Source organism: Syngnathus floridae, chromosome 7, assembly GCF_059516105.1.
Source record: "Syngnathus floridae isolate MCC-2025c chromosome 7, RoL_Sflo_1.0, whole genome shotgun sequence".
Lineage (NCBI taxonomy): Eukaryota > Metazoa > Chordata > Actinopteri > Syngnathiformes > Syngnathidae > Syngnathus > Syngnathus floridae.
This window is the reverse complement of record NC_142419.1, coordinates 18616896-18630074: the sequence shown is the minus strand read 5'-3', so window position 1 is coordinate 18630074 and position 13179 is coordinate 18616896. Positions and strand designations below refer to the sequence as shown.

The 13179-nt window shown below is 53.7% G+C and overlaps 2 protein-coding genes across 2 annotated transcripts; one reads left to right on the top strand and one right to left on the bottom strand.

Moving 5' to 3' along the window:
* The first annotated feature begins 1182 nt into the window (after positions 1-1182).
* On the top strand, positions 1183-4378 carry rnaset2l (ribonuclease T2, like). Its single transcript, XM_088380124.1, has 9 exons — positions 1183-1663; positions 1807-2064; positions 2524-2591; positions 2776-2833; positions 2901-2968; positions 3247-3360; positions 3434-3482; positions 3598-3672; positions 3849-4378. Exons 2-9 carry the CDS (start codon positions 1903-1905, stop codon positions 4026-4028), a joined length of 774 nt encoding a protein of 257 aa, XP_088236250.1. The 5' UTR covers positions 1183-1663; positions 1807-1902; the 3' UTR covers positions 4029-4378.
* supt5h (SPT5 homolog, DSIF elongation factor subunit) lies at positions 4299-12672 on the bottom strand. The gene is made up of 30 exons (XM_088380114.1): positions 12511-12672; positions 12197-12299; positions 11162-11315; positions 11007-11069; positions 10822-10833; positions 10687-10750; positions 10539-10607; positions 10146-10211; positions 10017-10047; positions 9873-9941; positions 9552-9803; positions 9366-9455; positions 9228-9298; positions 9052-9157; positions 8436-8526; positions 8220-8356; positions 7933-8088; positions 7696-7842; positions 7457-7603; positions 7244-7369; positions 7053-7143; positions 6859-6972; positions 6584-6686; positions 6355-6461; positions 6141-6246; positions 5873-6031; positions 5240-5408; positions 4870-5067; positions 4704-4799; positions 4299-4616 (listed from the first exon to the last, which is right to left on the bottom strand). Exons 2-30 carry the CDS (start codon positions 12278-12280, stop codon positions 4476-4478), a joined length of 3219 nt encoding a protein of 1072 aa, XP_088236240.1. The 5' UTR covers positions 12281-12299; positions 12511-12672; the 3' UTR covers positions 4299-4475.
* Positions 12673-13179: the final 507 nt, after the last annotated feature.

Sequence of the window (13179 nt, the reverse complement as noted above, 5' to 3'; positions counted from 1 at the left end):
TAAAAACAACTATAAGTGTTCTAAAATCAAGATGAGCCGAAGAGAAGCATCATCTCCCCGTTGTTGCATCACGGCGCATCTCTTCATGCAATAAAGTTAGCCGTTAGCTTGGAGAAAACAAGTGGTGTTTGCGTGAGTGCTTCTTTCTTTCCTTGGCAAATCGTCAATCGACATTCTGGCTTCCATAGTTGACGCCAGGAGGGATACGCAACACCTTCACTTGACCGATCCGTTGATGCACAGTGGGAAGGAAGGAAGGAAGGCAGTTGACCGATTGCCTCGTTCGCGAACGGGAAAGTCACGATTCGTTCCCTCACTGATCCGTTCTCGCGATGAACTGCAAATGCAAATCACTCACTCACAGCTCCGTTCAGTTGGGGAACGAGAAATGCAATTCACGACTCGTTGGTGAACGGGAAGTGACGTCATTTTCTTCTTCGTTTTGATTTACGGCGCGGTGGCACCAGCTTCAATGCGCATTACCGACACCTACTGGTTGAAGTCATATGACCTGAAAAAAGAACCAATCACATTAGGAAGTTACGAAGCCTAACATCACTAGTTGCTGTGTGCTTTTACTAAGCGTGACGGCTGTGGTGCGTTTTGGGTCCGATGGAAATCAGAGCATGTAGTTCAACGGGAGGACCTGGATTGTTGATTTTTCACCAACGTCAAATACCCAGCCAACAATGTCGCAACATTTGATAGAGCTAGTCTAAAACAGTCAACAAAGGCATAGTGATTCTTTTGGATCGTTTATTCCTTACACTGTCTAAAACCTTTTATCAAAAACTGTCACTTTCATTTACAAAAGAAATACAATTTAAAGAATATTTAGTATTTATTTTTATTCAATTATTCGAATCTCCATACATATATAGGAATAGAACTTTACGTCTTTTGTTGTAATATAAGTGATTTTAATATAGAAGCTGGTTTAACACTTAACAGATTTTTGTTGGTGGTTTTTTCCAATGAAATGGTGTGCCGTGAATGAAAAAAGGTTGGGAAACACTGGTCTAGTGTGTGTTGACGTATGTATCTGTGTGATTGTGTACTGTGCGTTTGTGTGTGTGTGTTTGTCTCTTTTGTACAAGTGGTGCTGCGTGCTTGGCCGGCTGCTTCCTCTTTCCTGCTCCTCCAAATTCTGATGTTGTCATGCGACAGGAAGTACAATCATGCACTCTCGGTGGGTGGACATTAAGGTGACAAATGTTTGACTTCCTTTGCGACCTTTGACTTGATTCCTCCCATTTTGTGGGCACGTGCGATGCACAACATGGATGCAAAACTGAGAAATGATTTTTTTCCAACTCGGAGATGGTATTGCGAGAAGGTTGTGACTTTTTTTTTTTTCCAATGAAAACCATAGAAAGGATGATCTTTTGTGTTCTGAAAGTGTTTTGCCTTCTCATCATGGACTTTTGAGTGCAAATGTAGTTTGGTGGCGGGCGGGCGGGCGACCCATCCGCCAACGTTCGCAACGGTTTGGTGTTACTTCTTCTTTTTCTCCGAACTCACGACGGGTGGCAGGTGTCAGGGGCAGGCTTTTCGCATGCAAGTTTAGAACAAGGAACAAGCCAAGCCGTCAAAGGTTTTGTTTTCACTTGACTTGACTTCTCTTTTTTGGGTGCCAACGTGAGTGAGCAGTCGCACCTTTCTGGTAAGTGCAACAGCAAAATGACTCGTGTCCATCTGTCCGTCCGGCTTTTGCAGGCAAGGGCGGGCCACTCGGGTCCCATCTTTTGCAGGAAGCGTGCCTTACGCCAACGTGCTCTTTCATCCGTTTGCTTTTTTTCCCCTCTGACGGTGAAATTGGTCTGAGGGAGCTGGGTGCCCCGGACTCTGCCCCCTCCTCCCCCACATTCGAGTGACCCACACACGCTAAGGAGGTGGTTGAAGATGTTGCGCTGGACGCTGCCCCTGTTGGCCTGCGTGAGGATAGCAGCGCTGCCGCAATTTGAGGGGACCGCCTACGATGGCGACCCATACCATGGCAATGAGATGTCCTGCACGTGGACGTGCGCGGTCCTCACGCTGCAGTGGCCGGCGGCCTTCTGTCAGGTGACCTTCGACGCGGCCATCTTCGAGACACGTACCGCTTCGTTTGATCTTCTTTCTCGTGAGATGGCATGATAGGAGAGCAAGGAGGGAAGGAAGCAAGGAAAAGAATGTCATATACAACAACTAGTAGGGGTGAGGATGGAAGCCGCAACCTTCGAAGTGGGAGACAAAAAATGAGTCACCCTTGCAAGTGAAGCAACGAAGGGAAAGAAGGAAGGAAGGAAGGAAGGAAGGAAGGAAGGAAGGAAGGAAGGAAGGAAGGAAGGAAGGAAGGAAGGAAGGAAGGAAGGAAGGAAGGAAGGGAGGAAAGAAAGAAAGAAAGAAAAAAAGAAAGAAAGAAAGCAAGAAAGAAAGCAAGAAAGAAAGAACAACAGTCATAACGTGAACCAATGGCAGAGAAGCAATGTGGAAAGACTTGCTTGGCTCGTGACCTTGCGTGTTTGTTTTTGCCTTGCTCAGTCGTTGGACGACGCTTCTCTCTGCACCATTCCCGAGCACGTCGACACCTGGACCATCCACGGCTTGTGGTAAAGCGCTAAACCCTCGCAGCATCCCATTGGGTGACTCCAACTCAAACGGACGATCCATCGACGGCATGTCTCGAGCGATCACGGCGAGAGCGCCGGCCGTTTGGATCATCCCGACGCGAGGCGCGCCTTCCAAAGCCACCTCAGCTACGCGCTCAACTTGCATTGTGCCTTGTCTTCTCAGGCCCATGAAGGTGCAACAATGCTGCAGGTGTTGGCCCATGTTCTTCTCCGACGTGCAGGTAAGGCCATTGGCAGGCGGGCTCAATGTTTGAGTGCAAGCTTGGCCATGACTGGAGCTTCCCTCAGGAGCTGCACGACGCACTGGAAGAGTGGTGGCCGTCCTTGTTGAAAAGTCGATCCAGCTTCCATTTCTGGTGAGAGAACGTGCGGCGTTTCGGTCGGCGGCGCCCAACAGATTGGGCCGTGGAGCGAGCGAGCGAGCGCAAAGTCGCACGCAAACTCACTCGCTCGCCTGTCTCACACGGGGCGGAAACGCCAAACACCGGCAATCATTCAAATTGAAAAAGAAAGAAAAAAAAAAAGACATTGAAAACCGCGGGGAGATGAAGCATGAGCGTTCTTGATCCAATCAGAGTGGATGAAAAGCAGCCACTGGATTAGGCTGATGCGGCTGGGCAAAATTGGCTTTCAGGAGGGACGAGTGGGAGAAACACGGCACGTGCGCAGCGTGCGTGGAAGGCCTCAACTCTCCGCTCAGATACTTCCAGACGTGTCTGAAGCTCCGAGGCCGCTTCGACCTCCACAAGTGAGCACACGCGTAACGCTGACATATCCTGCGTTACCCTGACAACAGCTTTGACCATACGTGTGTGTCCCAGAGCCCTGGAGGACGCCGGGATCAAGCCATCCTGCGATCGACCTTACAAGGTAACAGGCGACCCACTCGACGTGATACGTCAACACGTTAAGTGCAAAAGCGCAAAAGAGCAGCTCAATCCACAAATGCAATGGCTGCCTTTGAAGTATGTTCACTTGCGTGCAGCTGTCTGAGGTGCAGGACGTGCTGGTTCCTCTGCTCGGCCACGCGTGTGAGATTCAGTGCGTCCACGACGACAAGGTGGCTCGCTCGCTCGTTTGCTCTCCTCTCCTCTCCTCTCCTCTCCTCTCCTCTCCTCTCCTCTCCTCTCCTCTCCTCTCCTCTCCTCTCCTCTCCTCTCCTCTCCTCTCCTCCTCACACATTTGGTTTGTTTGTGTGTTTGCCATCTGCTCTCACCACTTCGCCTTATCTTTCAGGGGCGCGAGGTTTGGTTCCAGGTTAAGATCCGCCTGTCTCGCAACCTGACCATCGGCTGCGAGCACGCCGCTGCCGCCGCAGATGTGACCCCCATCTCTCAAGGTCACCCCTGCCCGGCCCAGGGGACTTTCTACTTGCTGCCCATCGACCGGCGGCGCCCGTCGTGGCCCTGCGACTGACGTCTCTGTCAGGCAGGCGGGCTGGGCGGGCGGACGGGCACGACCCGCTGAGCAAACATTCCTTCAAAGAAAACAAATTGTCCATGCATCAGAAAATCTGAACCCAGTCCAGTCTGGAGCTGAGCCCTTCAAACTTTGCTTTTTTTCTTTCTGGCCTTTTTTATCCCCCCGACCGACCGGCCAGCCAGCCACCTGCCGTCTCTGCGCTCGCTCTTCTGTTTAGTTGCTCTTTCCTTTTCCTTGCCTAAATGAAGCCATGTGGACACAATCCCATGTGGCCTGTTTCATACTTTATTGACATCCGTACGTGAGTCAAATCTGACGGCGCTGCTAATAATTGTGCTGATGAACTAAGAAAAAATGAAAAACGAGGAAGAACAAAAAGCAGCGTTTGGAGTAAAAGCCTCACGTGACAGCAAAACACAAATGGGTGCTTTTCTTACGGCCTCAGTGGCCCAGACATCCCAGGAAGCGCAGGTTGAGGATCATGAGTTGGTTGTCCAGAACTTTGCGCACGATGCCGTCGTCTCCGTCGATGCTCAGCAGGGTGCCCGTGGCCTCCCGGTGCTCTCCCAGTATCACCTTCACCTGCGGGCAGAGACAGCGCTCAAGTGCCAGGACGCAGCCGGGCCGGGCCCGGCCGGGCCGAGCCGGGTCGAGCCGAGCCGGGCTTACCTTGTCGTTCTTGGTCGGCGTGACGGGCTCCAGGTGCTCGCCGCTGACGCTCACCACCTTCTCCGACTCCTGCATGAAGACGGAGCACATGCCGCCCTGCAAAAGACGCCCGGGCTCGGTCACAAGTCTTTCCTCTGAACCAACGCTTGCTACGGTGAACTCTCACCGTGACGCTGCGGATGACTCCCGTCTGTCCCATCAGGTCCATGAAGGAGTCCTTGACCCGCACGAGAATGTCGGTGGTCACCCAGTCGCTGCCGCCCTGCTCGATGTTGGAGCCCGGCGTGTGGGGGTTGTAGCCGCCGGGAGATGGCGCTCCGGGCGTCATGGGGCTGTAGCCCACCGGACTCGGACTGGGGCTGGCCTGCGGGATGATCCGTGAGCAAAGACGATCAGACTACGTTCAGAGATCTCCTTAGACGTCAACTCGAAAGCCGACCGACGTCTCGCGTTTGCCGTCGCGATCTGACAGCCGCCTGTCGAGTCCCACGATCGGCGACCCGAGTCGGTCGGGTCAAGCCACGGGGAGACGTTACCTGGTAGGCCATGGGGGACGGCGTGGGGTGGTAGCTGGCCGGAGAGTGGGTGTTCTGGTAGCCGACCGGCGAGGGCGCTACCTGGTGGTAGCTCTGAGGACTAGGACTGGGCTGGTAGGAGCCTTGGGGGGAGGGGGCGGTGTAAGGAGAATATTGCTCCGTGTTGTACCTGCACAGGCACACAAGGTGGAACACAAGGTGGAATACAAGATGGGCGCACAAAGCGGGCACACAAAGTGGGCACACAAGGTGGGCACACAAGGTGGAACACAAGTTGGAACACCAGTTGGAACACCAGTTGGAACATGCGACAGCGGCCGGCAGCTTTGTTTGCTGCGTTTAATATTTTCCTATGTGAGGGAGGCTGCTAAGAAAAATGGTTCAATGACATGACGTGGCCTGAAAGGAAAAGGAAGCAGAAGTCATTATGGAACCATGGGGAATGATGTGGCACAATTTCAAATGGATGACATGTTGAAGGAATGTGGGACTGTTACTGCGCCCGCCCGCCAAATACTTGTTTGAAGTTGAAGGAAGGGGAAAAATGGAAGCGTGGCAATGTGAAAAAGGGGAAGAAAACAGAGACCCGCTGGGCCGCCGCCGCCGCCGCCACCTTGGCGAGATTCCACTCACATGGCAGGCGTGCCCGGCGTCTGAGGGTTGTATTGATTGTTGACCTGCGGAGATGGCACTTCCGGGTAACCTGGCGTCTGGGGGTTGGGGGTCCCCCCGTAGCCCTGAGGAGAGGGCGAGGGCTCGTCGTCAAAGCCAAAGTCGTACTCCTCGTCGTTCCTGCAACGTGAACATTTTGCGCATCGGCACAAGACGAGCGATTTCCCCTGGCCTGGCAGCGGCAAAATATCAATTGCAGCTATTTTTGGCCCAAACGTGCGGGCTTCACCTGGACGGCGTGTTGGGGTTATTGGGGTCCCAGGCTCCGCTCTGGCCAGGCGTCCTGCTGCCATCGTGCAGCGGCGTCTGCGAGCCGCTGTGAGGCGTCCGGCTCCCTGTTTGGCAGAAAGCGGTACGAGACGAGGCGAGGTCGGTGTCCTGTACTGGTCATGTCGCGTTCTTGGCCTTCGGATGGCTCCAAATCATGACGCGCCATCGCTCACCGTCATGCAGCGGCGTCTGAGAGCCGCACATGGGCGTCCGGGAGCCCGAGCCGTACATGGGCGTGCGCCCGTGGGTGGAGGTCATGCCGCTGTGTTTCTGCGCACCCCTGCAAAGCAGAGAGAAGCCGAGCCAGGCCGAGCCAGGCCGAGCCAAGCCAAGCACGCCGTGTCAGCAAGGCGGCGGCAGCGCTGTCGCACGGTTCAAAAGCAAAAACGACGGCTGGCTTGCATGGTAGTCAAGCGCTGTCTGTCCACGGAGATGGTCTGACAGGTGGAGTGGAGCTCCACTCTGGCCGTGGACTCAGTGGCGTCCTTCACCACACCGATGTAACCTGGCGAGCGGACGGACGGACATTAGGGCGTAAAACATTGCTCGGAAAACGAAAACCACATGAAAGATAAAACCGAAATCAGATCATCTCTATTCCTTTTTTGCTTTGCAACGGATTGGGAGTGACCAACTGAAGCTCCTCCGATATTTGTGCAGATGGGGTGGGCGCTTACCTTTGTATGGACCCTGCGAGATGCGAACGGTCTGACCAATCAGCTCGTTGTCCCGTCGTCCTCGGCCCCGCCCCATGCCGCCTCCCCCTCCTCCTCCTCCTCGCTGTTGAGCACCTGCGGGGTGAGCGGCGGCATCAGACGCGAGGCCCCGGCTCGGCTCGGCGCGGCGCGGCTCAGTAGCGGGCGCCGCTTACCACCGCCACCGCCGCTGTGATGCACAGGGCTGCTGATGCGAGGGCTCATGGGAGCGAAGCCGCCCACCGTGAAGTTGGTCACGTCTCTGGGCTGAAACACGGCGCCGTCGTTACTATGGAAGGAGCCTCCTTCCGTCTCGGACCGTCGACAAACCATCCAACTGGTTTTTCCCAGATCCAGACAGACTTACCTTGGAGCCGCCGGCCAACACCAGGTGGCGTGTATTGCAGACAAACATCCCTCCGTTCTCCACCAGCTTCTTGCAGTGCAGGAAGGCGAATCCTCGGAAAAGGTGGCGGATCTCGCCTTCGCGGCCCTGCGGGCGGGCGCGCATGCGTCTCAACCGGAGGGAGGGCCACCAGACTCGCCGCGGGCAAAGCCAGCCAGTCCCGGGTGTCCTTACCGAGTGCGGCCCGTCGATGACTTTCACGATGTCTTTGACGTGGATGTTGTTCTGCTCCGAGTCCAAGGCCACGGCAAAGCGGTTGTCCTTCTTCCGGTTGACCGCCTGGTGGCGCACCGTCAGCACTTTGCCCCGCATGTTGAGGACCTGCCGGAGGACGAGCGGCGTGTTGCGGCCGGCGCTCAAGCGTGGACCGAGCATGCGAGCGTGGTGGTGGTGGTTTACGCCTGGCGGTTTACCTGGAAGGTTTCTCTCTCCAGCCGCACGATAACGCCCACCGTCTGCGGGTCCAGCTGGACCAACTCCCCCCACTCGTGCTGCCCCCCCGCGTCGACGCCAGACGCCGTTTCTGAGCAGAGCTGCAGATCTCTGGGCAACACCTTCAGCTGCAGGCAAGCAAAAAAAAAAATAAAATCAAAAACACAGACGATGAAATCCGAAATCCAGACGGTCGACACGACGGACCGAGGAGCTACCTCGTGCATGGTGAGGTCGGAGAAGAGGATGACAAAGTTCTCCTCTACGCGTACGATGAGGCCGGTGTCGCCTTCGTATCGGCCGGCGATCACTTTCACGTGGTCGCCCATTCGGAAATATTTCTTTAACTCTTGCGCTGGAAACTCCAGGGGGTCCTAAAGTGAAGACAATAAAGGCACACTTCAAAGGCATACATGTGGAGACCCAAGGTGAGCAATGGGGTCAGGAAGAGCACAGCACGCATGCTGCAAATCAGGAATGAAGCTTTCTCAAAAGAAAGGCGTACCTTGAGGTCTTCGTGTTTGGGCATGAGGGTGACCTTGTTGCCGTCCACGCTGAGGATCTTCCCCTGCAGGTTGATCAGCTCCCCCTCGCACACCTCCACGTTGTCGCCCGCCTGCAGGTTGTGCTCACGCTCCTTGCCTGCAGAGACACAAACGGCGATTGCTTGTGGCAGCGCGACCCCCCCCCCCATCTTCGAGCAAACAAAACGCACGCCAACCTGATTCGGTGACCACCTCCAAGTCGATTCCTTCCGGCTGGTCTTCAAACTTCTCCAACTCGGACAGTGTGGGCTTCACGCCATCTGTGATCTGTCAGAAGAGACACGCACACGCACGTGACGAGACCCGTGGGTCGGCTTTAAAGACAGCGCCAGAGAGACAGAGCGCCAGAGAGACAGTCAGTCCGTGGCTATCACGCTGCTGCATAGGGCAGATTGCTCTGATGGGTCCTTTGAGTATGCGGGTCAAGCGGGTGACGACGGACTGTTGGTCCGTCTCATCTGCGGAACTATCTTTTGGGGGAATTTCATTTCTATATGAAAGCGGAGTGATTAGACACTTGACTGATAGTGGTCCAGAGGCAGGAAATTTGCGGATGACACAAAACAGCTCGTAGCAAGCCTAAACATCCATCTTCTCCAGTTAACCCTTGCAATCAATGAAGCAATCATCAACACAATAGTTACTTAGTTGGGTTCAAAAAAACAAAAAGAAGAGAAAAATGGAGCAATCGATCACGATTGGAGTCACGCGGAGGGAGGGAGGGAGGGAGGGAGGGAGGGAGGGAGGGAGGGAGGGAGGGAGGGAGAGCTCGCTCGCTCGCTCGCTGCTCACCACTGCCGACATGGCGAAGCTCTTGAACAGGAATCCTTTGCGGCTGTAACGATTGCCTTCGAAGATCATGAAGTCGCCGTCGTGACTGACCTCCCCGCCGAGCGACCTGTCAATCAAACACGCAGGTGTCACCGCGCCATACGGGCTGGCGGGCGGGCAGCAGACTTGGTGCGGACCTGATTTTTTCTGCATCAAAGAGCCTCTGAGCGGGCCTCTTAAACTTCTTCCTCTTGGCATACCAGTCTTTCTGCAGACACGCAAGGAATCGGACAAAGCACTAATGCGCGTGCGTGCACGTGCCAGCGGCGACCTACCAAGCTCATCTTGGCTTTGATGCGGTCCAGTTCGATGCGAGGGATCATTTTGAGGGAGATGGTGTTCTGGCTGGGCTCAACGTAGTCCACCTGGAGGGAGCGCAAAGCGCACAAATACACCGTCTTATCAGTCACAGGCTCAACTTGCACACACACATTTTCTTTGGAAACAATGGTGCGGGTTACCTGCGCGATGTCTTCTTTGTACAGGCCTCGTTTGAGCCTGACCCAGGATTTGGGCTTCAGGTTGGTGACCTCTTTGACCACCTTGAGGACATCCGTCATCTCCTTGATGGGAACCATCTGCTGCTTCCACAAGCTCATGCGAAGGTTTCCGATGCCCTCGATGGCAGCTTTCACGTGCGTCTGCTTGTAGGACTCCACGTAGATGTAACCTTTCACGTGGTCCGGGGCCACCACCGACTTGATCTGGAGCGGCTGCGAAGGCCGAGCGAGGGCGGGTCAGCGGCTTCCCAGTCGTGCCCGGCCTTCCGACGAGCTTCTTACCGTGTCCGTGAACTGATAGGCGATGAACTTCCTCATCAGTGCGATGGCGGTCGCCCTCTCCTCCCCAATCTGTGAAGACGGGAGGGACCCCATGAGCACGTGTGTGCACGTGCGTGCGTGCGCGCATGCGCGTAGGAATCGCACCTTGCACTTGACAGTCCACAGATTAGGATCCCTGATGTTGACAAATGCAGCGGAGCAGTTAGAACACCACGTGATTGCGTGAGCTGGCCGCCGCCGCCGCCACAGTTTGCTAAAGCCGCGTTTACGTACTTGACACCCGGAAGATGCTGCTGCTGGGTGATGTCGTCAGAGAGCTCCTCCGACCCTCCCGGGTAGCTGCACGCCACAGAAGGAGGAGGAATAGGCTGGATGGCATTTGGAATATTGATGGTTTGCATATTGATCGAAGCCAATAGCTGCAAGCGCTTTTGAAGGCCCTTTTCAGCTGAAGACAAGAAACTAAATAGGGACGAAACTTAAGGTTTCTTTCCACTCATTTCTGACCAACAGCCTGATTTGGGATTGCAGCGTTTTCACCCAACACGCATTTCAACGGCCACTTTGTGGGCAAATCCGCCGCTCCTCGAACATGAACGACGAGAGAGAGATCGGCGGTGAACTCTCCAAATCCTCATTTGATCAGAGGAATCCAGAAATACTCACTGCTCCCCTCCGGGGGACTTGGCGTACTTCCTCATGAAGTACTCGCCCATCTCCTCCTCTTGAGAGTCCCTGCGCACGCCAAACATCTGTTAGCGGCCGTTCAGCACCTCGTGCAGCAGCCCAATGGCAAAAACGGCCTCGCTCTCACCTCCAGAGGTTCTGGAGCCTCCTGGAACCCGAGTGGTCGTCATCCAGGACCACGTGGTCGATTGCTGAAAGCAGGCGCTTGGCGTCACCCCCGACGACGTCAACAAGTGTGGCGCGCGCCAACACGGCCACTTACCTTCAGCCTCCTCTGTGCGAGAGGAGGCGAAAATACAATGTCACCATGTAGTAGAATGAGGAGATTGGAGGCGGGCGGGTTGGGTCACACAAAGCAGGATGGCAGAAGAACAGAGCAGACATTGATGGCCACAGACCAGGAGCAGACTTAGCAGCAGTTGAGCCGCTACTAAGGAGAATTCGCACCTTTCTCCAGGATGTCCTCAGCTCCTTCCTCCTCTTCTTCATCCTCATCCTCGTCATCCACATCTGAGAGGAAAAACAAGAGTTGAGAACTCGTGGGAGGAGGACGCTTGATCAATAAAAAAGAATCATAACAACATCCAATCGAGATTTTGTACCGGCTTCGTCCAGGATGAAGCCTCTGTGACGCGGCTTCTTCCGAGGACGGTCTTCGTCGTCCTCCTCTTCCTCCTCGTCATCATACTCATCATCCAGGTCCTCACCTTCCTCCTCAGCCACCTTGTCGCTCCCCACGGGGCTGGCCGGCTCCTCCTGAATGCCAACGTGAATGAATTGTCTACGTGAAGCCCTTTGAGACTGTTTGTGATTTAGGGCTATACAAATAAACTTGACTTGAATTTCGTATAACCTGCTTGACACGCTATCTACGAATAAGGGCTGGAAGAGTTTAAAAAAAAGAAGCAGCTCGAACTGCAATACTTTAGCATTGAGATTTCAGATTTTCAAAAGCCTCTTCCCATGTGTTTAGGAACAAACACCCAAAAAATAGATATCATCCAGGCTGTTAGGTTCCTGAACTCTCTTCCCCCTTCTGCGTAGCGTCCTGTACTTCTTTATTGTGTCATTTGTTTATCATTTATTCATCACTCTTATTTATTCATTGTTTGTGCCTTCTTGTGTTGTTTACTTCTATGTACATTGTGAACTATGTCTTGTCGCTGTGGGATAGTGGGAACGTCATTTCCATCTCTTTGCGGGTCTTGGCATGTGAAGAATATAGCAGACAGACTTTGACTTTGTATTCTAATGAACCACATCAGGTCGTAACCCTGCATAACAATGTTTGCTAATGGTGCTTGCAATTTAATTCATGTACATTGTATCAGAAATAGATCTATTTAAAAAATGAATGTGGCACTGACAATTGTGGAAAAACATGGTTTGTTGACAAACATCGCGCTAGTAATAATACAACGTGGGTTCCCAAACATGAAGCGCGGAGCAAGACGACACTCCTAGTTATCGTTTCGACCATAGTTGTGCAGGGAAATTAAGGCAAAAGAGGCACGCACGCGCGCGCGCGCACACACACACACACACACATACACACACACACACAAATCTTAAAGAAGCCAAGTCCGGCGCCTTGGTTGACGTGTCAATGGTTGGCATTAGCATTAGCACGAGCCTACCTCATTCTCCACCTCTTCGGCTTCTCCGTCGCTGCTGCGCTCGCTTTGGTTGTCGGAGAAGTCGCTGTCGTCGCTGTCAGACATGTTTTCGGGCGCCGCGTGACTGCAGGAGCGCAAATGAAGACAAACTTCAAGACAAACTCGCTCCGCTGCGCTCCGCTCCGCCCGTCGTTTGAATTCAGCGCAACCTAATGTGCTAAAGCTAAGCTAACATCCACAGGCCTAGCCGAGCCTAGCCAAGCGATGTTGACTTTGGCGCCAGCGGGACGTTTCTAAACGACGACCCGCTCTTGAGCTTCACAAGTTGTACGTACCGTCTTCAGCTGATCGCTTGGGGCTGAGACAAAACAAGCCAAAATGAAAATGATCGCCTTGTTTCGCGGTCGTCGTTCGCAGCCGCTGGAATCAATCGCGAGAATTCTGGGGATCTGGCGGATCTCGCGAGGGTTTGGGCGCTTGCAAAGGAAGCAAGCAAGAAAGAAAGACGTCTCACTTGGAACTTGTGATGGAGGCAGCTCGATGTTGACTGGATGGCTCCAGCAGGATGGAGGGAGCCATCTGATATGAACCCGAGGGGATGGTGGGCTTGCAAAAACAACAACAACAACGGCAAATAACACCTATCGAGGTTTCTTTTTTTCCAGTGTAGTTCAATGGGCGTTGTTAGGCTACGGATTTTAGTTCTTGATCTGACTCCAAATTGCGATCAACACTTAACACATGAGTTGCTATGTCCCAATCCACACACTGGCGCACCTAACGATTTGGCGAGTTCGTTCTGTCAAAGAGAAGACCAGTAGATCAATCAGACCAAATTTACCAATTGTTTATTCCTGACAAAGCAAACTAATACAGGCCTGGGTCCCGGGTCCGGGTCCCTCACACTACAACTCGTGCGTTTTGGACGACACATTCTTCCGGGTTGCCCAGTTTTGAAGAAACACAATATGAATATTAAAGCATGCAAAACATTGTGTGATGAT